The 26,433-nt window shown below is 43.1% G+C and overlaps 1 protein-coding gene across 1 annotated transcript; it reads right to left on the bottom strand.

Moving 5' to 3' along the window:
* Positions 1–22,235: 22,235 nt before the first annotated feature.
* LOC123066910 (cytochrome P450 81Q32) lies at positions 22,236–26,169 on the bottom strand. Its single transcript, XM_044489894.1, has 4 exons — positions 25,580–26,169; positions 24,347–24,671; positions 22,720–23,078; positions 22,236–22,621 (listed from the first exon to the last, which is right to left on the bottom strand). Exons 1-4 carry the CDS (start codon positions 26,167–26,169, stop codon positions 22,363–22,365), a joined length of 1,533 nt encoding a protein of 510 aa, XP_044345829.1. The 3' UTR covers positions 22,236–22,362.
* Positions 26,170–26,433: the final 264 nt, after the last annotated feature.

The following is a 26,433-nucleotide window of genomic DNA, read 5'->3' on the forward strand; positions in this document are numbered from 1 at the left end:
ATCGTAAAATCATAAGGGTTACTTTGGATCGTAAAGTCATAGAATCGTGTAACAGAATCGCGATTCTGACAACCTTGCGCCCAGTCATTTGTGTGTGTGGGGGGGGGGGGGGGCGGGGGGGGGGGGGGGTTGAGGCGTCTAGGTGTAGATGCTCTTAGCCCTGGCCTCTACATAGCACACAACCATTTATTAAATATGGTTCAAGTATCAAGCTTCAATACGTAAATATCAAACAAAAAAAAGCAAAAGCAACAACTAAGCCTCTACAAGTGTTTGAATATGACCCCTAGCATAAGCTGCGTAGAATTCATGATTAGCAATAATAATAATAACACATGTTGGCGTAACCTTTCACACAGTTGTACAAGAAAAAAAATATGTAACCCTAGAGGAAATAATTGTCGGTGTGATTTTCTGCTCATGAGATGAAGGATTTACTCCAAATTCAGGCCCTCGAGGTGAGGCAATTTGCATGTCTGATCTGTTTTGATGGTGGTTGTCTCATATGAGAGAGGCACATGTTAGCTGCCGACCCAAGAGGCCCCTACCTCCCTTATATAGGTGTATGCCTAGGTCTAGCCTGAGTTGGTTATACCTAGCAATGATGATGGTTTTATGTCATTACCTTGTTGAAGGCATTGCTCGTATATGCTCGGACTGGTTCTTCAGGATGAAAATCTAGATTTTGGCCCTGGATGGTTGGATCCGGCGACGGCGATGCTTAAGCGTCACTCTCTTCGTGAAGGTGTTGCTGTTAAAGAACCTCGTCGTCCATGTGATGTCATGAGATAATTGGTGCGAATATGATCATTGTTGTAGTTTGTTGATTCATTGATCTGATTGCTTTTTTCCTCGCATGCGTATAGCTTTGGTCTTGTATGACTTTGCTATTTATTGCCATGTTTTTGGTGTGTGCGCATTGGTGTTGGATGTGTGCATTCTAATTATGCATAGGCAGGGTATGTACTCACCGTGTTAAGTAAAAAAATGCTTATGGTAACAAGCCGAAGGGCCCGTTATCAAAGAAAACAAGTAGAAGTACTTGATACATAAACAAATGATCAAACACACAACTGTTCTGATTAAAAATGTCAACACATATAGCACAACTTTATATGGAACACAGATTTAAGTTATATGGTGGCATCCAAGCATCAATGGAGTGCATGGTCGATGCTCCACTCACAGGTGGTGAATAGCTAGCAAACTGCATAACATAGTTTTTACACATAGAGACATGGATAACATTGTCACATGTCCACACAATATTTTGCTGACGATGACCATACAACACAAAGCAACAAAAGAACAGCCATGTGTTCCACAATAATACTATATCTCCGAAAGAAGAGTAATCATAGATTGACGGGGTTTATAGAAGGCCTCCAAGGGCCCACTCTTTCCCATTCGAAACATTGGATCATAGCTCCCAGAGCAAGGCCTACCATCTGCATACCTGAATTCTCTGCTGGGCATCATTGCCTGCCCATACCAAATGGCATAGCCATAATACCTTCCCTTTTCACCCTCAAACCTATGAAAATAATGTACAAATCAGTAAGGTCTATGCTACTCAAATAAGCATTTCCAGGAAACCAAATAAATAGTTAATGCATGGTTTCATACTCAGTACCTTTCTGGAATAAAGTTTGTTGGTTTATCCCATATCTTGGGACCCCTCTCTATTGCAGATGTGTTCACAAGAAGCATTGTCCCCTTGGGAATAAAAAAATCCACCGACGGTGCAGTGAATAGAAGATTCATGAGGAAAAAGAAGTGGTGTTGGTGGATGCAGACGAAGCGTCACTACTAGGGAAAACCTTATACACAGAACCTTAGCAGTAGCGTGGGTCAAAGAAGCACGCTGGTGCTAAATAGCAGCAGCGCGCCTGCCGAAACCGCGCTGCAGATAGTGTCGTAGCAGTAGCGTCTCGGTGAATACACGTTACTACTAAAATTCTCACGGCTTAGCCGGTATGGTACACATAGTAGTAGCGATCTATATGGAACCGCGCTACTGCTACTTTCTTTGTAGCAGCGCATTTTGCTCTAAACTCGCTACTACTAAAGGATATAAAATTAAATGAAAAGCAAATAGAAAGGTAATTGAAAATGAAAGAAATAGAAGAAGGTGAAAGGAAAAAAATAAAATGTGAAGAAAAATAAATGAAAAAGGGAAAAAGGAGAAAGTAGTAGCAGTAGCGCTTATCCCAGAACGCGCTGTAGCTAACGTAGCAGCAGCGCGCTTTCATGAAAGCGCTACTGCTACTTCTGACTTAACCACCGCGTTCATCCTTCCCCACGGCCACTTCCCCCAAATCGAACTCCTCCGCTCTCGCCGCCGCCGTCGCCCGTCGGTCGCCGCGCGCTCTCTGCACACCCTCTACGCCGCCCCCGACCCCGGATTCAACGCCGCCCCCGCCCCCGACCTCAACGCCGCCCCGGACGCCGCCCCCGACCTCAACGCCACCCCGGACGCCGCCCCGCCCCAAGCCCGACCTCGACGCCGCCTGCCCCTCTCTCGCCGCAGGCACCCGATCAAGGTGAGCATGCCTGCTCCTCCCCCTCCCCTACCTCTGCCTAGATAGGGTTCTTCAAATTTTAGTTGCATCAAATAGTTAGGGTTCATCTATGGGTGGAAATGAATTGGATACAGATGCGGCTGGGATTTTTTCTTAGGTGATGTTTTCTTAGATGATGAATAAACACTAGTGTAATGCATAATAAAACGAGTAAAATTTGACCTTCTTCTATTTAGTTAGTAAGAACTAGTTAGTAAGAACTAGGTACTAATTAGGTGATTTTTTAGTTAAAGCAATTTTTCCCGCCTCGACGTGGACGATGCCTATCCCGCATCCTCGTCGTCGAGTCGGCGGAGGACGACACCTGCTTGACCAGATCGGCCATGTCCGGGACTAGGCTCCGCCGGGGTGGTACTGGGAGGCGCTACCTACCGGGGGCGCAGGTTGGTGAGGAGCCAGCCTGTCGTTGACCCGAACCTTCTTTGGTGGCGGTCGCGTGGGCCAGTGACGATCCAAAGGCTCGAGGAATCTGCGGAGGTGGTGCGTCACTGTGTCAGTGAGGAGGACGCGCACGTCCGTCGCTACTTGTTTGCGTTGGAGCACAGGCCGTTCTCCAATACCTGGCAGGTTCTCCGGGGATCTCACTAGAGCTATGATCCCGTGATGGTGCCTTCTCCGTGGGTGTCCACCGCCCGCGCCGATACCCGTCGTGTGCTAGAGTTTTAGTTGTATTAGTGATGTTATATGTATGACACTATTCGTGATGTATTAGTGATAATATTCGACGATGTACTGACGCATGAGATGATTTACTTTTGCTTATTGAATGCATGCTAATTTGAGTCCTATAAGATATTTTGAAATGTATATCTTGTGTTGCTCAATATCCAAGTGGCCGGTCATGTTTGCAGGTTACACCTTCGAGTGACCTATGTTTTGCCGGAGTGTTGATTCATTTCCGTTCCGGCAAATTTCAGGCGCTTGATATGTCCTATTTTAGCAAAGGTCATGCTGGATTTTTCCGTGAATTTTGGCATGACTTGTGCTAGAATATGTAGGAAATATCGAGTGCCCCGGATTTGTGTGTTGAGTATCTTGGTAGTTGTCTTCGATCGATTTTCAATTAATGTTTTAACTATGAACATAGGAAATGTCTGACGACGAGAAGGATTTCGGTATTTGCAAATACTGCGAAGACGAGCGCGGCCTGTGCGACGGAATCTTCCTAGATGATGATAGGCACTTCAGCATCAAGCTGGACGAGAACTTCGAAGTGGATACAGTAAGTCACAACGACAAGTCTTTTTTCGTAATTAAGCATGACATCTGCTTCATTTGCTTCAACTTATTTTTTTAATTCTACTAGCGTATCCCCTGCCATGCAAGAGTTTTTGTATTGGATAAGATAGGTTTCAGTCATAGTATGGAGGAAAAGAAAGTTTACTTGAAGATCGAGCATGGTTATATTTTCCATGCAAAGTTATACAATTCAGACGACTACACCTATTTTGGATGCAAAACATGGCGAGCACTATGCAAGACTTATGCATTTGAGCCTGATATGGTTATCACCTTTGATATTCATTCGGAAGATGATATTGAAGGTAATACCGACATCTGGGTCGATGTGCAAATGCCTCCAGTTATACCATTATGTAAGTTTCTCAACCATATTTATGTCTTTGATATTGTTTATTCAAAAATAGTTGACAACTAATTTGTATTGTCAGCTTATTTCCGTGCAAGCAAACATGTCCTGCGCTTGGTAGACAGGACCGTATACTGTCCTAGGGCTGAACTCAACTGCGAGGAGCCCAGTCATTATGTTTCATGGCTTGAGGATATTGATACTATCAAGACAAATTTTCTTCCTGCATTTAGAAATGTTAGTACTGAAAATGTGCGACCAATAGTGTTCGTAATAAACTACGGTCACATCTATTTAGGAAGGATGGTAAGATTTTTACTATTTGTCATCGGTGCATCTTTTCGATACATTATTTTTGAAGCTAAACTTCATTGCTAAGTATGTTACCGTACGATGTTCTTCAACAGGGACTCCCGATGAATGTTGTGCCTTATGGGATCGAGACTAAAGGTACCATGAGTATTATCAGCTTACGGCCAAGATATCCTACAGATTACTTTAGTGCATTCAAGATTAGCGACGGATGCTTAATAGTGTAAGACTGGACCAAATATGTGATGGAGGAGCGCAGAGAAGTACTAGGGGGCAGCAAACAGATGCGCTACCCACGATTAGGAGACAGGTTCATCTGCATGCTCCAGTTTGATCGAGGAGGAGAGCTATATATATTTTATGTTATTTTACCTAAGAGAGAGCAGCAGGAGTGATTAGCTAGCTAGAAATGAGTTTGAGGATGATGATGTGCTACACTATTACTATGATGATAAAATAGCTAGTGTTGGTGATAATGACTATGATGATTATTATTAGCTAATGTTAGTGCTGATTAAATAAATACTGTTGGTGGTAATGACTATGATGATAATTAAATAGCTTGTGCTGGCGGATTAGATTCAAGTGGAGGCAACATGTGGTGCACATCGAAAGTACTACTAGTCCAAACTAGATCAAGTTTGGAGTAGTAGTATACTTTTGACATGCACCACATATTGCCTCCACTTGAACCTAATCCACCTTCATTTAATACACTGTTATGGACATAATGATGTAAACCTCATAATAGCTGGTATTGTACCAATATTTGTATGATGGCGCATAAATACACTAAAAAAATACTAGTAGCGATGGAAAGAAAACACGCTGCAAGTAGATACCTTAGCAGTAGCGTGGTACTGAACAAACGCTGCAGCTATTTGTCCTAGCAGTAGCGCGTGCTGGCACGCGTTACTGCTAAGCAATAGCTGTAGCGCCTTATTAGTAGCGCGGCCACCCGCGCTACTCGTGGGCACAAAACACGCGCTACTGCTATGGTTTTCCCTAGTAGTGCGTCTCCACGATTATGCAATGAAGGTATTGTAACTTTAGGAGATCGGCCGCCTCAATTAGGCATACTAGTTTCCCTATGTAGGAATCAACTTCATAACGAACTTTGACCATCACCTTAGGGTTATTCAGCATGAGGGACATTGCTCACTCAACTGTATCTGCAGAAGTAGATGATCCAGCTTCGAGGTGGCTCTTCAATGATAGAAGAATGACATGGCATAGGTAAAATATTATACACACTCCAGAAAAAAAACTACTATTCCAATGATGAATTTTTTTATAAACATAATTTTTATAAAGGTTCAATGACAAGCACAAAATCTAGTAAAATAAACATGGCTACACCATACATTTGATTAACTAGGGAAAAAGTAAATCCACCATAAGGTTTTCTATTTCTGTTGAGAGAACACGAAAGAGGGGATGCCTTCCGGGGCATCCCCAAGCTTAGGCTTTTGGTTGTCCTTGAATATTACCTTGGGGTGTCTTGGGCATCTCCAAGCATAATCTCTTGCCACTCCTTATTCCGTAGTCCATCAAATCAAACTTCACAACACAAAACTCGACAGAAAATCGCATGAGCTCTGTTAGTATAAGAAAATAAATCACCACTTTAAGGTACTGATGTAAACTCATTCTTTATTTATATTGGTGTAATATCTACTGTATTCCAACTTCTCCATGGTTCATACCCCCCGATACTACCATAGATTTATCAAAATAAGCAAGCAACACGCGAAAACCAGAATCTGTCAAAAACAGAACAGTCTGTAGTAATCTGTAACTCTCGAATAGTTCTGTAAATCCAAAAATTCTGAAATAAATTTGTGGACGTGAGTAATTTGTCTTTTAATCTTATGCAAAAAGAATCAACTGAAAATCACTCTTCTGTTAAAAAACGACAAATAATCTCATGAGCGCAAAAGTTTCTGTTTTTCAGCAAGATCAAATCAACTTTCACCCAAGTCTTCCCAAAGGTCCTACTTGGCAGAAACACTAATTAAAACATAAAATCACATCTAAACAGAGGCTAGATGAATTATTTATTACTAAACAGGAGCAAAAAGCAAAGAACAAAAATAAAATTGGGTTGCCTCCCAACAAGTGCTATCGTTTAACGCACTTAGCTAGGCATTGATAATTTCAACGATGCTCACATAAAAGAGAAAAACTGAAGCACAAAGAGAGCATCATAAAACATGTGGCAAACACATCTCAATCTAACATACTTCCTATGCATAGGCATTTTATAGGAAAACAAATTAGCAAGACAAGCAAGATCAAGCATATGCAAGAAAGAAGAAAGAAACAATTGGAATCTCATCATAACGAGAGGAAATTTAGTAACATGAGAATTTCTACAACCATATTTTCCTCTCTCATAATAATTACATGTAGGATCATAAGCAAATTCAACAATATAGCTATCACAAAACATATTCTCAACACGATCCACATGCATGCAAAGTTGATACTCTTCCAAGATAGTGGGATTAACATTAACTAAAGTCATGACCTCTCCAAACCCACTTTCATCAAAGATTTCATAAGATTGAAAATTCTCCAAATATGTGGGATCTAAAGTTGACACTCTTACAAACCCACTTTCAATATTATTGCAAACATTATTATCAATCTCATATTCATCATGGGGCTTAAATAAATTTTCATGGTCATAAGAAGAATCACCCCAATCATGGTCATTGCAACAAGTAGTAGACATAGAAAAATTAGCATCCCCAAGCTTAGGGTTTTGCATATTATTAGCACAATTGACATCAATATAATTTAGAGTAAAATCATTGCAATCATGCTTTTTATTCAAAGATCTATCGTGAATCACTTCATAAAGTAGTCCATCACAATTTTCAGATTCACGAATTTCAAGCAAAACCTCACAAAGACAATCTAGTGCACTCAACTCACTAGCAATAGGTTCATCATAATTGGACCTCTTAAAAAGATTGGCGAGTGGATGGGGATCCATAGACTTTTAGCAAGTGAAGATGCAAGCAAAAGGAAGGCACATGGTAACAAAAGCGAACATAAGATCGAACGGAAGAAGGGCGAAGAAAAGGCGAACCTTTTCAAAAATCATTTTAGAAGTGGGGCAGAGGAAAACGAGAGGCGAATGGCGAATAATGTAATGCAAGGGAGAAGAGTTTATGATGGGTACTTAGTATGGCTTGACTTGACGTAGATATCCCCGGCAACGGTGCCAGGAATCCTTCTTGCTACCTCTTGAGCTTGCGTTGGTTTTCCCTTGAAGAGGAAAGGGTGATGCAACAAAGTAGCGTAAGTATTTCCCTCAGTTTTGAGAACCAAGGTATCAATCCAGTAGGAGACAACGCACAAGTCACCGAATACCTGCAAAAACAATAATCAACTTGCACCCAACGCGGTAAAGGGGTTGTCAATCCCTTCACGGTCACTTGCAAAAGTGAGATCTGATAGAGATAGATAAACGGTAAAGTAAATATTTTTGGTATTTTTGGTTTATAGATCGGAAACTAGTAAGATGTAAACGAGATTAAACAATATGGAAAAGAGATTCAATATAATGGAAAAGAGACCTGGGGCCCATAGGTTTCACTAGTGGCTTCTCTCAAGATAGCAAATATTACGGTGGGTGAACAAATTACTGCCAAGCAATTGATAGAAAAGCACATAGTTCAGATGATATCTAAGGCAATGATCATGAACATGGCATCACGACCGTGTCAAGTAGACCGACTCCTGCCTGCATCTACTACTATTACTCCACACATTGACCGCTATGCAGCATGCATCTAGAGTATTAAGTTCATAAAGAACGGAGTAACGCATTAAGTAAGATGACATGATGTAGAGGAATTAACTCAAGTAATATAATAAAACCCCATCTTTTTATCCTCGATGGCAACAATACAATACGTGCCTTGCTGCCCCTACTGTCACTGGGAAAGGACACCAGAAGATTGAACCCAAACCTAAGAACTTCTCCCATTGCAAGAAAGATCAATCTAGTAGGCCAAACTAAACCGATAATTTAAAGAGACTTGCAAAGATATCAAATCATGCATATAAGAATTCAGAGAAGAACCAAATAATATTCATAGATAATCTCGATCATAAATCCACAATTCATCGGATCTCGGCAAACACACCGCAAAAGAATATTACATCGAATAGATCTCCAAGAACATCGAGGAGAACATGGTATTGAGAATCAAAAAGAGAGACGAAGCCATCTAGCTAATAACTATGGACCCGAAGGTCCGTGGTAAACTACTCCCGCTTCATCGGAGAGGTAATGGTGTTGATGTAGAAGCCCTCCGTGATTGAATCCCCTTCCGGTAGGACGCCGGAAAAGGTCCCTATATGGGATCTCACGGGTACAGAAGGTTGCGGCGGTGGAAAAGTGGTTTGGTGGCTCTCCTGGATGTTTTCAGGGTATAAGAGTATATATAGGCGAAGAAACTAGGTCAGGGGAGCTACGAGGGGCCCATGAGAGTGGGGGCGTGCCCTCCTGCCTCGTGGCAGCCTCGTTGCCTCTCCGACTTCATCTCCAAGTCTTCTAGTTTGCTTTCGGTCCAAGAAAGATCATCGTGAAGGTTTCACTCCGTTTGGACTCCGTTTGGTATTCCTCTTCTGCGAAACTCTAAGATAGGCAAAAAAACAGAAATTGGCACTGGGCCCTCGGTTAATAGGTTAGTCCCAAAAATAATATAAAATAGCATATAAATGCCTATTAAACATCCAAAACAGATAATATAATAGGATGGAACAATAAAAAATTATAGATACATTGGAGACGTATCACGCAGCTTCAGAGCACGTCCTCTGATCCGCCGATGCCTGCCACTACTGCCAAGACCCATATCGATCCACTAACGGAGGCGAAGATCTCGGCTAGCCCACCTACCATGCACGTATGCATGGCGGACTCGTTTCGGCCAGCATGCATGGATAGGCCGCAACGCGTGAGGCTCGTCCTGGTAAATCCCCGCCGGTCTAAGCATGGCCTTGCACCTCCCCTACCATGGGCATATGTATTTAGGAGGAAGGGGAGAGGCGAGGACTTGGAGGCGTGGTTCTGGAGGTGGCTTGGTGCCTGGAGGGGGAGGCACGGAACGAGGGGAGGAGAGAACGGCAGCGGCGACGACAGCGACAGCGGCGATCTAGGGCATGGCGCGAGTGGGACAGTTCGCACGAGTGCGGGATGGGGTCGTGGAGTGTGCAGGGAATTTTTCTTTGAGAAAATCATGCAGTGCGGGGATGGGGGAGTCGAGCTGAGCAGTTTGATTCGTGTTGGGGTGGGCCGGTGGGGTGGGAGGCAAACGTGGGTAGAGGCAATGGCATATGCATGTAAATATTTGTGCGGGATAGTAGAGATTTGGTCTTCATAAATTGATTAAAGATTGATCATAATTTATTCCTTTCCATATAAATGGTTACCACATACTACCGAAAATTGATCCTATTGGAACATAAGATCGGTTTAAATAGATCATGGGTAAAATCCGGTTTAAATGCTTTGGTGGGATAAAAAATGGTGGGGAATAATTAACCGGAGTGAGGCGAGACTAGCAACTCGGACATTAGGAGTAGAGGAAATCCGGTTTAAATGCTCTGGTGGGATAAAAACCGGTGGGGAATAATTAACCGGAGTGAGGCAAGACTACCAACTCAGACATTAGGAGTAGAGATTGCTGCCAATTAGGCCTTAAGCGCAGCCGGTGCATGTGACTATTTGGGCCGCGACCCAATCACGAGAGAACAACTTGGTGGTGGCTTCGCCCGGTCGCCTGCTTGCTCGCTCTTTTCGCGTATGCTCATTGGCTAACCGCTGTAAATAAAAGTAGCTGTTAAAAAGACACCGACTTTTTTGAATTTTTTTTTGAAACAAAGTCACGGACATGCACCTGGTTTCCTGCAAAAAAAAGGGTATATAAAAAAAGTTCATGAATTTTTTAAAAAATACGAATTTGGAAAAATAAATCACAACTTTGGAAAAATTTCAGGAACTCGAGAAAAGTTCACAAATTGGGAAAAAATCACATAATTAAAAAAATCTTGCAAATTTTAACACAACACAAAATTAGAACAAGTATGGGAATTTGAAAAGGCTCGGGAAATAAAAAGAAATTCATGTATTTTTTATAAAAGTTCATGAAGTCAAAAATTGGAAAAGTGCTGCAATTTGAAAAAATATCATGATTGAAATATTTATTGAAAATGTTCAATTATTAATAAAAAAATAAAAATAAGAGTGAAAACTGAAAAAGTCAAACAAAATAGGGAAATGTCAAGAAATAATAATCATTATAAAATAACGGTAAAATGAAAACAAAAGCCAAAAAAATAAAGAACGAACAAAAAGGGACGAACGCCACAGAAAATAAAAAAGGAAAACCAGGCTGGAAGCTTCCTGAAATCGGATAGTAAGCTTTTGGAAGCTTCTCTAAACCGGAAGAGAGATCTATCAAAGGAAACTGCGGTGTGCAGGTTTGGCAAATAACAACAAGTGCATGAAGCACCAAATATGAGATTGGCCGAGCTATATACGTGAATACTATATCTCGCTCATAGCGACTATATTATTCGTCTGGACTGAAGCATGCGCATATGGGCGGTCCATTAGCGCAGGTAGGCCGCTCGGTCGACGTACTGGTTTAGACCAATTTTTTCTATTATTTTCTCTCTCGATTTTCTTTGGTTTCCATTGCTATTCTTCTATTTTTGGTTTTTTCTCCATTTTCCATGGTTTTTTACTTCTTTCTTTCTCGGTTTTACTTGTGTTTTCGCTTTATTTCTTCGTTACTTTCTCGTTTTTCTATGTTTTCTTCTCGGGTTTCACTGTTTCCATTCGTTTGCATTGGTTATCTTTATTTTTATTTTTCCATTTTTACTAGTTTTCTTTGTTCTTTTGCAATTTTCACTGGTTTCTTTCTTATTCAGCACATGTCTATTTTTTCCAGTACACAATATCAATTTTTAGTGTACACGCCAAACATTTGTTTTGATACATGTTCAACATTTTTAAAATACACGGTGTATTTCCTTTTTTTAATACATGTTTTGAACACTTTTTTGAATAGTAAACATTTTTCCAAATACACTTTCCATTTTTTATGGTTGTCTAGATATATATTAAATATTCTCAGTACATAATATACATTTTTAGTGTAGAAGTCTAACTCTTCTTTGATACATGTTGAACATTTTACTAATAATACGTGTTTTGAACACTTTTTTGAATGCATTGTCAAGAAAATTCCAAATACATGTTGAAGTTTTTAATGGAAATAAAAATGTAAAACAGGCGAACATATTTTTTTACACTGTATAATTTTTTTGGAAACTGTCAAACACATTTTATGGAAATGCAAGAATATTTCTTTGAAATGTGACATATATTTTTTTAATGTAAGAAACTTTTTTTTCATATTACACATACATTATTTTAAACTTTCTATACGCATTTTCAAAAGTGTACATGCAATTTTTGGAAATTACAAATAAATCAATGTCACGAATATTTTGTTTTGAGAGCAGTCAACATTTTTGTAGTTGCAAAAAAATTCTTTAATATTGTGTTATTATTTTTTCGAAGACATGATTTAGTTTTTAAAATAAATTTATGTTTTGGAAATTTATTCATAGAAAATATAAATAAAATAGAAAAAAGAAAGAAAAAATTTGGTGGGACAGCGCTTGGCTGCAGAGAGGTCCCATAGAGGGGCGAAGTGTCTCTGTCCTATGGATAAATTATGATGAACCATGTTGATTTTTCTGGAGCACTCAGCTTCGACAGTCCTCATGGATCAAGATGTAGTTTCTTGGTATAAATAGCACGTCATACCTTACCTGCCGCGCGACGCACACACACCTCCAAATCTGCATTTACTTTTAACGATGGGTTCTCTAACTAATCGAATGATTTGCAGTATAAACACGAAAAAGTTCGAGCCAAATGTGTTGTTTTCATGTTTGCTATCTAAATGTTTAGATATTATACTCTTTCCGTACTAAAGCGGCGTCAATTAATATGGATTGGAGGGAGTAGAAAATTTTCTTCTAGCAAGTGATAATAAAGAGACATGCCTTTTGTAACTGAATAGCGATTTTTTGTAGCGATGGAGGTCACATAAGAGGTCCAATGGTTTAGAATGATGGTGGAGGAGACGATGACAGTAATCTGTGCATCGACGGTATGCCAATACTTGTTAGATGCCTGGACTAACGTGGGCTACGTTTCCCAGTTCAGAGTGTTTCTGCAGTACACTATCCTTTGATTGAACTAGCACATATGCACATCCGTTACAGCGAAAGAGATGAAAAAAATTGTCAAAAACGAAAGAGATAATTGACATGTCCACTGAAATATGCATCAGCATGGCCCAACACTATCATAATTGTGAACGGCCACGAGGAGAGACGCGCACACCGAGGTCTAGCATAAATTCATATCAATAGTATATTAAAAAGCATGGATACAATACTTTTAGCACCGTTTTTGTACGACTAATCTGATCTTAAAGAGCCTAATTTTTTAAAAAATATACCAAGGCATTATTTGTAAGTTGAAGCATCTCAGCATACGCTTGAAGATTAATAAAAAAATGTCTGACCACATTTATTCTTTCCTTTCTTTATTGAAACTTATCACACACACACACACACACACACACACACACACATTTTGGAGAGAGAGAGAGAGAGAGAGACTATCTTGATCACGGAATGAGGATAATAAGTCGACCCGTCGTAGCAGTAGTAGTTGAACTTCACGCATGGAGAGGTTGAACTTCCGTAAACATTGTCTAGATGAGGCTTGCGATGTACCGTTGGAAAGCTATGCACATGAGGATCACAACCTAAATTGGATTTTTTGGCAAAATCTACATGGTTTAATTAAGAGCAGTTTTATAAACCATTTTTTTCATAAAAAAACATGGATCGTATTTTCGAGCCCATTTCTAAACCAGTTATCGGAATGTGGCAAATAATACGGCTTGGAAAGCTGCTGCAAATCCGCTCATTCCACATACAGGAAGTTTTCTCAAACTTCCTACTGTTAAAGAGCAATTTGAAAAATGGCGGAAATTCTCAAACCGAACAGGAGAGGTCATTTTTTGGCGTAATTTGAAAATCGCTAACCTGATTGATGCAACTAATATGACGTTGGAAAGCTCATGGAAATGCGCTTCTTTTTCATATAGAAAGTTTTTTTTCAATTTTGAACGGTTTAAAAGTAATTTAGAAAATGGTTGAAGTTCCTCTAGGTTCATATTTTTGTGTTAGTTTTTTAATAGTTTGTCCGAATGCACCAAATGATATGGCTTTGGAAAGCTTGAACAAATGTGAAACTTTCATATATAGAATGTGTCTTCCAATTCTTTACGGTTTTATGTCAATTTTGAAAATGGCTAAAAATGTTTTTGGACGTAATTTTCACAAACTTTACGCCCTAGGCCTAGTGCGATCGAATGTGCGAATTAAAACGAAAAATTTATCCCGCAGACAAACATCATCTCTTGAATCTCCAACTTTTCATGCTGGCGATTGAGTGGCGAGCAACGCCCCGTCCAGTCCAGCTACTGCCAGATGTCGAACTCAGCAATTAAAGCAGATCAGGGCCAACACCTACTTCCACTGGTTTCCCTCGGACAATTTGAAACCATGGACTAGTGTTACTAACTGAATTAGAAAAGGGAAAAGGAAAACGAAACAATAGCAGATTTGCTACCTAGAGCAGCGCTCACATACCTATACTCCAGCGACACCAACTTCGTGGGAATTTGAGCACATTTGCGTTTTAGACAGCTCGCAACAATACGCAGCGTCGATCTCTGCTTCTTCACCTTGTTCTTCCAATCTTGCTTTTGAGCACGATCCAACGCATCCCCAAAGGTAATCGAATAAGGGTTTCAACACTCTTGATACTCCTCAACACTACTGTAGCAACAATAATCAGCCACCTGGTCGAACAACATCAAGGGATTCCAGTGCATCTCCATCTCGTCGCTTCGTTCCCCTTGCGAAGGACCACGGACTCCGGGGTGGCGGCCCCGGTGGGCGAGGCGGCATAGGCTCTGCAGCAGGCGGTGTGTGCGGGATGTGGTGGCCGTCCTCCTCGGCTGCTCGGGCGGCATGGAGCTAGCGGGTGGTGCTCGTGGCGCAGATTTCTTCTACTCCAGATCTGAAGGTCGGGCTGTTTTCTCCTCCTCTGCTCACTCCTCCCCTCCGGCTGTGTTCACTCTGCAGCTTTGGATGCCAGTTCTGGTGCCGGCAGGGTGCCGGTGGCATAGCTCGAGTCCGGTGGAAACCCTTGGCCGGATCTCCGACCACGGCGGTGATGGCGCGTGCGCGCACCGCCTTTCTCCTTCGAGGCACCGCTGAGGACTCCCCTATCCATCCCCGTCCCAGATCCCGGGTGAAAGCCCAACACTCGTCTTGGGTTGGGCGGTGGCGGCGCCCTGCGCGTCGTTCCTGTTGGGTAACGTTGCAGAAAATAAAAATTTTCCTACTCGTTTCACCAAGATCATCTAGGAGTTCATCTAGCAACGAGTGAATAGATGCATCTACATACCTTGTAGATCGCGAGCGGAAGCGTTCAAAGAACGGGGATGATGTAGTCGAACACGACGTGATTCGAATCACCGGAGATCCTAGCACCGAACGGACGGCACCTCCGCGTTCAACACACGTACGGAACAGCCACGTCTCCTCCTTCTTGATCCAGCAAGGGAGGGAGGAGAGGTTGAGGGAGATGGCACCAGCAACAGCACGACGGCGTGGTGTTGATGGAGCTGCAGTACTCCGGCAGAGCTTCGCTAAGCACTATGGAGTTAGAGGAGGTGTTGGGGAGGGAGAAGGAGGCAACCAAAGGCCAAGGACTCAAGGTATGAAGTCCCTCCTCTCCCCCCACTATATATAGGGGTGCCAAGGGGGGGTGGCCGGCCCTAGGAGATCCAATCTCCTAGGGGGTGCGGCGGCCAAGGGGGGTTTCCCTCCCCCCCAAGGCACCTAGGAGGTGCCTTACCCTCCTAGGACTCTTTCCCCCTTAAACCCTAGGCGCATGGGCCTATGTGGGGCTGGTGCCCTTGGCCCAAGCAGGCCAAGGCGCACCCCCTACAGCCCATGTGGCCCCCGGGGATGGGTGGCCCCACCCGGTGGGCCCCCGGGACCCCTCCGGTGGTCCCGGTACAATACCGATAACTCCGAAACTTGTCCCGATGCCCGAAACAGGACTTCCCATATATAAATCTTTACCTCCGGACCATTCCGGAACTCCTCATGACGTCCGGGATCTCATCCGGGACTCCGAACAACATTCGGGTTACTGCATATACATATCCCTACAACCCTAGCGTAACTGAACCTTAAGTGTGTAGACCCTACGGGTTCGGGAGACATGTAGACATGACCGAGATCGCTCTCCGGTCAATAACCAACAGCGGGATCTGGATACCCATGTTGGCTCCCACATGCTCCACGATGATCTCATCGGATGAACCACGATGTCGAGGATTTAATCAACCCCGTATGCAATTCCCTTTGTCAATCGATATGTTACTTGCCCGAGATTCGATCGTCGGTATCCCAATACCTCGTTCAATCTTGTTACCGGCAAGTCACTTTACTCGTACCGTAATGCATGATCCCGTGACCAAACACTTGGTCACTTTGAGCTCATTATGATGATGCATTACTGAGTGGGCCCAGTGATATCTCTCCGTCATACGGAGTGACAAATCCCAGTCTCGATCCATATAAAACAATAGATACTTTCGGAGATACCTGTAGTGCACCTTTATAGTCACCCAGTTACGTTGTGACGTTTGATACACCCAAAGCACTCCTACGGTATCCAGGAGTTATATGATCTCATGGTCGAAGGAAGAGATACTTTGACATTGCAAAAACTCTAGCAAACGAACTATACGATCTTGTGCTATGCTTAGGATTGGGTCTTGTCCATCACATCATTATCCTAATGAAGTGATCCCGTTATCAATGACATCCAATGTCCATAGCCAGGAAACCATGACTATCTATTGATCAACGAGCTAGTCAACTAGAGGCTTACTAGGGACATGTTGGTGTCTGTTATTCACACATGTATTACGATTTCCGGATAACACAATTATAGCATGAATAAAGACAATTATCATGAACAAAGAAATATAATAATAATGCTTTTATTATTGCCTCTAGGGCATATTTCCAACAGTTCCCTCCTTGGAGGCGCCGCCTTGGGCCGTCTGGTTCTCAGGGTGAGTGGCGCCGAGGCAGAAGAGCGCCCGTCGGCTGCGAGTCCCAGCTGAGGCTTCTCCAAGCTTCGCCCTTGGGTCTTTTGCAGTTGTTTTCTTCGACAATCCTCCCAGCGGCTTTTCTTCTGTTCTTGGTTGCCCGGGCGGGTGCCAGTGCAGCTAGTGGTGTGAGCCTACGGCGTGGTGAGAACGGTGAGCTTTGCTTGCTCTGGATTACGACCAGCACATGTTCGTGCTCTCGGGTGAGCGCCCAACGACCCGACGGTGCGGCACCTTCGAGCCTAGGTGAGAGGATTGGGGTCTTCTTCGGCGTTGGAAGACAGGTGTTCGTGGTCGCAATCCCAAGATTTTTTTTCGAAAAGGGGGGACTCCCCGGCCTCTGCATCAGAATGATGCATATGGCCACATTTATAAATAAATAAAGTAGTTTAACAAAGTCTTGCAGTCTGCAAACAGATAAAATGCTAGCTCACAAAGAGCCACAAAGCTAAAAGCAACAAGGCCCACAACCGGCTGGCAACAGAAAGATAGGTAAACTAATCGCCTATCCTATTACATGACCGCCATCCAAACCGGTTGAAGATATCCCGCGGTACCATCTCCCACCGGACAGATCCAGTAACCAAACGCTCCCTGGCCTCCGTCGAAGCGAGTAAGGACAACATACAGATTAGCGCAGTAGCCTAGAATAACACCTGCAAAAAATGAACAGTTGTTGTTCTATTAAAAGCCAAATCATTTCTGCAGTTTCAAATTGCCCATAACAACGCACATGCTGCTACGCAAATTTGTCTAGCTGTTTCGGACTCTACCCAACAAGCCACGTTCCAAATAACGACCTGACTGAATTCGGAGGAGTAATGTTAAAGGCAATTTGCACCGTGTGCCACAACACTCTCGCCAACGGGCAATCAAAGAAAAGATGCTTGATAGTTTCAACCCGATCACAGAAACTACACCAAGTAGATCCTGTCCAATTACGTTTAACCGAATTATCTTTTGTTAAGATGACTTGTTTATGTACAAACCACATAAACACTTTGATTTTTAAAGGAACCTTGACTTTCCAAACATGTTTGGAACTAGGAACAACACTAGAGTTGATGACATCAATATACATCGACTTTACAATGAATTCACCAGTCCTAGTAAGCTTCCAATACAACTGATCGGGCTGATGAGTAAGCTGAACCTCCATCAGTCTACTCACCAGATGAATCCATGCTTTCCATCGGTCGCCAATAAGCACCCTCCTAAGCTGAATATTAAGGGGAGTGGACTGCAAAATCGAGGCAACCAAAGCATCACGTCGCTGCACAATACGATACTAAGACGGATACTGAAGCACCAATGGTGTTTCACCCAGCCAAGTATCCTCCCAGAAGCGAGTGTTGTTGCCATTACCGACAATAAACTTTGTTCTATTAAAGAAAATAGCTTTGACTCTCATAAGCCCCTTCCAAAACGGCGAGTCAGTCGGTCTCACAATCACCTGCGACAACGTCTTAGAGTGCAGATACTTGTTACGAAGGATCTGCGCCCAAGTTGCCTCAGTTTCGGATGATAACTTATATAGCCACTTACTGAGAGGGCATCTATTCTTGACTTTAAGATTCTCAATACCAAGACCCCCTTGGTCTTTTGGTCGGCAAATAACATCCCATTTGGCTAGTCGGTACTTTCTCTTAAGATCATCACTCTGCCAGAAGAAACGGGACTGATAGAAGTCCGGCCTTTTCCTAACCCCAACTGGTACTTCAAAGAAGGATAAAAGAAACATAGGCATACTCGTGAGCACCGAATTAATAAGAATCAACCGGCCTCCATAAGACATGAATTTGCCCTTCCAGCAGCTCAGTTTCTTCTCAAACCGATCCTCGATACACTTCCATTCTCTGTTTGTCAGCTTACGATGGTGAATGGGAATACCTAGGTAAGTAAAAGGTAGTGCTCCCAATTCGCATCCAAACAATTGCTTATATGCCTCTTGTTCCTCTTTGGCTCTACCAAAACAGAACAACTCGCTTTTATGGAAGTTAATCTTCAAACCGGACAATTGTTCAAATAAGCATAACACCAGCTTCATATTTATCGCTTTTGCCAAGTCGTGCTCCATAAAGATGATTGTATCGTCAACGTACTGCAGGATGGACACACCACCATCAACTAGATGAGGCACCAAGCCACCCACCTGCCCGGACGCCTTTGCCCTACCTATCAATATTGCCAACATGTCAACTACGATGTTGAACAGAATAGGAGACATTGGATCACCTTGCCGCAGGCCCTTGTGTGTATGGAAATAATGACCTATATCGTCATTCACTTTAATTCCAACACTCCCTTTTTGCGTGAAAGATTCAACTTGGCGTCGCCAAGCTTCATCAAAACCCTTCATGTGTAATGTCTGTTGAAGGAAAGGCCATTTGACTTTATCGTACGCTTTCTCTAAATCCACCTTAAAAACAACTCCATCAAGTTTTTTCGTGTGAATCTGGTGGAGCGTTTCATGAAGGACCACAACCACTTCGAGGATGTTCTTGTCCGGCATGAAAGCAGTTTGAGTAGGCAGCACCACAGTATGTGCAATCTATGTGAGCCTATTCGTCCTGACCTTGGTAAATTTTTTGAAACTAACATTAAGAAGACAGATAGGCCGACATTACTCGATTCTCACTACCTCTATCTTCTTGGGAAGTAGGGTTATCGTTCCAAAATTCAGCTGAAAAAGGTGAAGCTGGCCAGAGAATAAATCATTGAACAATGGCAACAGATCTCCTTTAATAATATGCCAACAATTCTTATAAAACTCAGCCGGGAAACCATCCGGGCCAGGAGCCTTATTATTCTTCATCTGAGAAATGGCCTCAAACACCTCTTTCTCAGAGAAAGGAGCAGCTAAAATATCATTCTCAACAGCCATAAGTTGAGGCACATCCTCAATCCTAGACTCATCCAGCGACACATAGTTGTCCTCTGGAGGCCCAAACAGCTGCTTGTATTACTCAGTAATATATAGCTTTAAGTTTTCCTGTCCAAGAATCGTTCCCTCATCTTGCTCAAGCTGAAAGATCATCTTCTTTCTATGTTTACCATTAGCGATCATGTGGAAGAATTGTGTGTTCGCGTCCCCCTGGACTACCCTTCGGACCCTTGGCCCGGAGTGCCCATTTTAACTCTTCCTCATGAAGGAGCTCTTTCAGCCTCATCTCCGCATCTAGCTTGGCATGAAGCTACGAGGCTGGCAGGACCATGGTTTTTGCCTTTACATCTAGGGACTGAATAAGTGTAAGGAGCTGTTCCTTTTCAATCTTATAAACCCCGCTGAGATGCTTAGCCCACCCACGGAGGAAACTTCTCAAATGCTTAATTTTATTCTGCCAGCGCTCAAGCGCAGACCTACCTCCTGCATCCTTAGCCCATTCTCTGGCTACGAGATCAAAGAAGCCTTCTCTCTCAAACCAGGCTAGCTTGAAAGAAAAAACAGCTTTATTTCCCAAATGAGTGGGTTCCCCAGAGTCGAGAAATAAAGGCGTGTGGTCAGAAATACCACGCGAAAGTGCCTGGACTGTTACATAGGGAAATTTCTGCTCCCATTCGACACTAGCCAGGACTCGATCCAACTTTTCAAACGTTGGATTTGGCATCACGTTAGCCCAGGTAAACTTTCTGCCCGAAAGCTCTATCTCTCTCAGATCCAAGCTTTCAATGATAGTGTTAAACATGAATGACCATCTACCATCAAAATTATCATTATTCTTCTCATCACGCATTCTGATAATATTGAAATCACCCCCACCAGGATTGGAAGTTGTTCTGAACCACAAATCCTAACCAGATCAGCCAAGAAATCCGGTTTTAGCTCGGGTCGAGCGGCACCATATACCGCCACCAAAGCCCAGTTAAACCAATCGATCTTCGACCGCACCCTAAACTTAACAGCAAAATCTCCCATGACCACGCTTAGGACTTCTAACGAATCGCATCTAACTCCGAGTAAGATCCCACCCGATCTTCCTCGTGGTGGTAGACAATGCCAGTCAAAATCAATACCGCCCGATAAAGTATTGAGAAATTGTGCCGAAAAATTAGCTCTACCAGTTTCCGACAATGCGATAAAGTCCAACCTATGCTCAATAGAAGCCTCAACAAGAAACCTTCTTTTAGCCAAGTCTTTCAGACCTCTGTTATTCCAAAAGATTCCTTTCATATCTCGTCATGGAATTTTTTAGCCGTTCGAATCCGAGCACTCCTACGCACTGCAGAATCCGGGTAGATCTTCTGCTTCCACTTGCGTTTAGGAATATTGAAACTCTCCAGCTGGTCCTCACAACCAGTCTCAGAGGTACCCACTTCAACATTCTCCACACTCTCATCCTCCTCCTCAGGCTCAGGGGAAGGATGAGAAAGATCCGCACACAAATTGTCGAGCACCCTGACCCCCAGAGCATCAATATCGGAGTTATTCATGGCGGCTGCTCTCAACGCTTGCAGGCCTCTGGCTGATCCCTGAGGCTTCTCTGCTTTCCTGTTGTTGGTGCGTATGTGCAGCGGGCTTCGACATTACTTGCAGGTCTTTCTTGTTTCTTCCTTTGTGTGCAGTAGTGTGCGTTACATTGTAAGCTGCTCAGTCAGCTCCTTGTATATTTCGATCGCTCTTGCTTGGTGGCCTTGTGTAATCCTGGCCGGTTGACGGCTTTGTTAATTTAAAGTCGGGCTCTCCTTGAGACTTCGTTTAAAAAAAAGCCCTTGAGGTGAGGTAATTTGCATGTCCAATCTGTTTTGATGTTGGTTGTCTCACATGAGAGAGGCGCATGTTAGCTGCCGACTCCGGAGGCCCCTACCTCCCTTATATAGGTGTACGCCTAGGTCTGGCCTGAGTTGGTTATACTTGGCAATGATGATGGTTTTACGTCATTAATTTGTTGAAGGCATTGCTATGCTCGGACTGGTTCTTCAGGATGAAGATCTAGATTTTGGCCATGGATGGTTGGATCCGGCGACGGCGACGCTTAAGCATCACTCCCTTCGTGAAGGTGTTGCTGTTGAGGAACCTCGTTGTCCGTGTGGTGTCATGAGATAATTGGTGTGAATATGATCATTAGTGTAGTTTGTTGCTTCGCTGATCTGATCACTTTTTTCCTCGCATGCGTATAGCTTTTGTCTTATATGACTTTGCTATTTATTGGCATGTTTTTGGTGTGTGTGCGTTGGTGTTGGATGTGTGCATCCTAATTACGCAGAGGCCACCGTGTTTATGTGGAAAAAAATGCTTATGGAAACCAGCCGAAGAGTCAAATAGAACAAGTAGAAGTACTTGATACATAAACAAATGATCAAACACACAGTTGTTCTGAATTAAAAATGTCAACAAATATAGCACAACTTTGTATGGAACACAGATTTAAGTTATATGGTGGCATCCAAGCATCAACGGAGTGCATGGTCGATGCTCCACTCACAGGTGGTGAATAGCTAGCAAACTGCAGCACATAGTTTTTACACATAGAGACATGGATAATATTGTCACATGTCCACACAATATTTTGCTGACGATGACCATACAACACAAAGCAACAAAAGAACAGCCGTGTGTTCCACAATAATACTATATCTCCGAAAGAAGAGTAATCATAGATTGACGGGGTTTATAGAAGGCCTCCAAGGGCACTGCCCTCGGAGCAGTTAGGCCAAAGCCGTCTGTCATGTCCACAAGCTCCTCCCCCACTCTTTCCCATTCGAAACATTGGATCATAGTTCCCAGAGCAAGGCCTACCATCTGCATACCCAAATTCTCTGCTGGGCATCGTCGCCTGCCCATACCAAATGGCATAGCCATATTACCTTCACCCTTTTCACCCTCAAACCTATGAAAATAATGAACAAAGCAGTAAGGTCTATGCTACTCAAATAAGCATTTCCAGGAACCAAATAAACAGTGAATGCATGGTTTCATACTCAGTACCTTTCTGGAATAAAGTTTGTTGGTTTATCCCATATCTTGGGATCCCTGTGTATTGCAGATGTGTTCACAAGAAGCATTGTCCCCTTGGGAATATAAAATCCACCGACGGTGCAGTCAATAGAAGATTCATGAGGAACAAGAAGTGGTGTTGGTGGATGCAGACGAAGCGTCTCCATGATTATGCAACGAAGGTATTGTAACTTCAGGAGATCGGCCGCCTCAATTAGGCGTATTGGTTTCCCTATGTAGGAATCAATCTCATCACGAACTTTGACCATCACCTTAGGGTTATTCAGCATGAGGGACATTGCCCACTCAACTGTATCTGCAGAAGTAGATGATCCAGCTTCGAGGGCGCTCTTCAATGACAGAAGAATGACACAGCATAGGTAGAATATTATACACACATGAAAAAAAAGTACTATTCCAATGATGAATTTTTTTATAAACATAATTTTTATAAAGGTTCAATGACAAGCACAAAATCTAGTAAAATAAACATGGCTACACCATACATTTGATTAACTAGGGGAAAAGGAAATTCACCATAAGGTTTGCTATTTCTGTTGAGAAAACATGAATGTGACTAATAAATTCGGGTTGCGATATTTATATACAGAACCCATGCCACAAGTCCAGTTTATGCTATGAAGATAATTGTTTCTGATACTGATAAGGCTGTGACCAATGTCCCCTTGATAATTAAGCTTCATCTCTTGATCGAAGGTACCCAACCCTCTGCTATATGGTGTAGAGCACCATCCACATGACAACCATGCCCTAGATGCGCGCATTGTAACAGGGGAAAACAACTATTGGAATGTGACTTACAATGAGATGTGTGGATCGACAAGATAGGCAATGAGCTAGGAAAGGAACAACAACATATAGAAAAGGGGAGTGGGAGTAAGAAGATGCAAATGGAAAGTGAGCCCCACATGCATTTGTATAGCATATGTAGATCCAACAACAAAACATACCTTCATCATTGGAAATGTTTTTATGCGGCACGGTATCTAGAAAAAATTCTAAGATTTTAGATCATCTTTTAGCAAAAAGTGGTTTTCTGGATTTTACTATTTATGCACACAAGCAAATTATGTCTAGTTTTTTATACTGGAGCCGGCAACCAAATTGTGAGGTTATTACACCACTCCGATCAGTGGCAGGAATATTCCAAACAAGTTGGTGTCAATTATGTACGTTTCCAGGTTTACAGGGTTTCTACAAGAAACACCTCGTTTTGTGGGTAAACTGGTGTTCGAATACCTTTTGACTGGTTTCAATTTAGATAGCGGTTTGTAATAAACCTGCCTAGGCTTAGACTTTCTTCCATATAATATGACTGTAACTTGTACTTGAACCCGTGAGGTTTTGTGCACTATCACCTACGGGGAATTTTACAGCTACACGTGGAACATGTACTAATAACAATTGAAACTAAGTTCTGATGTCACGTAATGAGCATTGTAATGGCATCCTTCACTGTTAAATATCTAGTACTACACACCTAAGGGGAACTTGATCCAGATCTTAAGGCCTTAGTTTAAATCATATGGACCCCTTTGCAGTACCATCGTCCAAATATGCCACTGAAATATTTCTGAAATTATAAGTGAATACTCACGATGCACAAAGCTCGGATAAGCTGGTCTGGGCAATCCTCTGGGTCCTTGTGTTGCAGGGCCAACAGTGCCCCAATCATCGTCCTCCCTGTTGTCGTGCCCTCCTCCATCTTCTTTCTCTCATCCTCGATAAGTCCTTGCACGAACTTGGTTCTACTCTCTCGGAGCCGCCACAACCGTCTCCCGAACCCGCCGATGTCCAGCCACCGCACCAGTGTTGGTATGTAGTCCCACACCGTCGACGCACCAATTAGTGTCATCGTCTCCTCTACCATCGTCCTAAACCACTGGACCTCATCTGTCACCTCCAATATCTCCTCGCCATCGCTACACAAAACTCCAATCAGTTACAAAATCAAGTCGCTTTATATAAAATTACTGTAACCAAATGTAGTGAATAGTTATTGTCCATAATTTTTAAATATTTTGATAGTAAACATGAAAACAACATGGGCACATTTACCAAAATACTTTATTACTATCTAGACAACAATATGAACATAACAGGAGTGGTGATTCAAAATCATCTTATTTGGAGCTAAATTTGAACCATACTGATTTTTTTTGTGTTCCTACTGCAAACAGTTTGATTAATTAATCTAGTTTCTAAGGCAACAAGAACCATGGTGTTTGGAGCCTCGAGGATGAAGTTACGAACATTAGTATATAGATTGCTTAATGCTCGTCACCCAGGGTGCAGAATACAACTCGGCTTAAATTGTTGTCGCTCAGATCCCGTGCTCTAGAACTCAGCGTAGAATAAAGCACCCCGTATCGACATATTTTCTGTAGTGATCTATCTTTTTTAAAAATCAAAGTGATCTATCTTTTTTCTTAGTGCATCTCACCAGGATCAAGGCGAGGACTACAAAACTAGATTTCGTTTAGTAAATATAAGATGGCACACTAGAAAAGTTTGTAAAACCATAAGAACAGTTTCTGTTGAGTTTTTATAGTAGTGAGCAGTACATCGCGATATTTTGTATGCTATGTATGGTCGGAGATAGTGGAGTATGTCGTATGCATCCATGGTGTGCCGGCGGCCTTTCTATGTCGACGATTGCCATCAGCATGTATGATGGTGTGCTGATGGCTTTTCTTTGCTGACGATTCTCCAGGCCGTCGGCATACATCCATCTATGCCGATGGCCCCGACAAAAAGCCGTCGGCATAGAATAATCCGTCGGCATAGCTAGTTATTACGGTAGTGATGTAAATTGAGTGATCTTACGTACGTCCCATAGTATGTCCTCGCGCAAATCATGCTCGTCATTACGTTCATGAGCATCTCGAAGAGCCGCGACTTGAGCTCAACCCGCGCACGACCACCGGCAGCCGAGCGGTAGAGGCGCCGCGCCATGGACCGCGCCATCTGCGTGTGGACGTCGGCGTACTGCTGCACCCTGTGCGCCGATAGGAGCTCAGTGACGCCGATGCGGCGGATGTGGCGCCAGTAGTCCCCGTAGCTGGCGGTGCCCATGGTGCTCCAGTCATAGGAGATGATCTTGCCGGTCGGCAGCTGCGGCCTATTGGCAAACACGATGTCATGCACGCCGAGACACTCCTCAGCGGCTTGGGCGGAGGACACGACGACGACGTTCTTGGCGCCGAACCGCAGGCGGAAGACGGCACCGTAGCGGGTGGCGAGGCGTGTGAGGCGGCGATGGAGGGGCCCCCTGAAGAGGTAGAGGTGGCCGATGATGGGGAGAGCGGGAGGCCCTGGCGGCTGCGGCTGGCTTTGGTTAGTCCTGGGCCTTAGGGCTTGTACTACCAGTGTGAATAGGAGGAGCAGGAGAGTGATGACGAAAACGAAGATCGTGTTCATTGTGTCTATGGTGCACTTAATTTGTGTGCATCAGCAGGTAGGACGCGGCCTGGCATTTATACCCAGAAATCACAGATAATTTAATCGGGAAACAAAGATGGTCGGCTGTAGTGTAGCGCTAGCTAACAGTGTCGCAGATAATTTAATCACTGATATTTTGGGACTCCAGGCAATCATCAAGCTACGAGACAAATCAACATCAATAATTCAACCAAAGAATAATGTATTGGAGAAACCCTCTGAACTAGCAAACATAGCCCACAT

Source organism: Triticum aestivum, chromosome 3B (assembly GCF_018294505.1).
Source record: "Triticum aestivum cultivar Chinese Spring chromosome 3B, IWGSC CS RefSeq v2.1, whole genome shotgun sequence".
In the NCBI taxonomy this organism is placed as follows: domain Eukaryota; kingdom Viridiplantae; phylum Streptophyta; class Magnoliopsida; order Poales; family Poaceae; genus Triticum; species Triticum aestivum.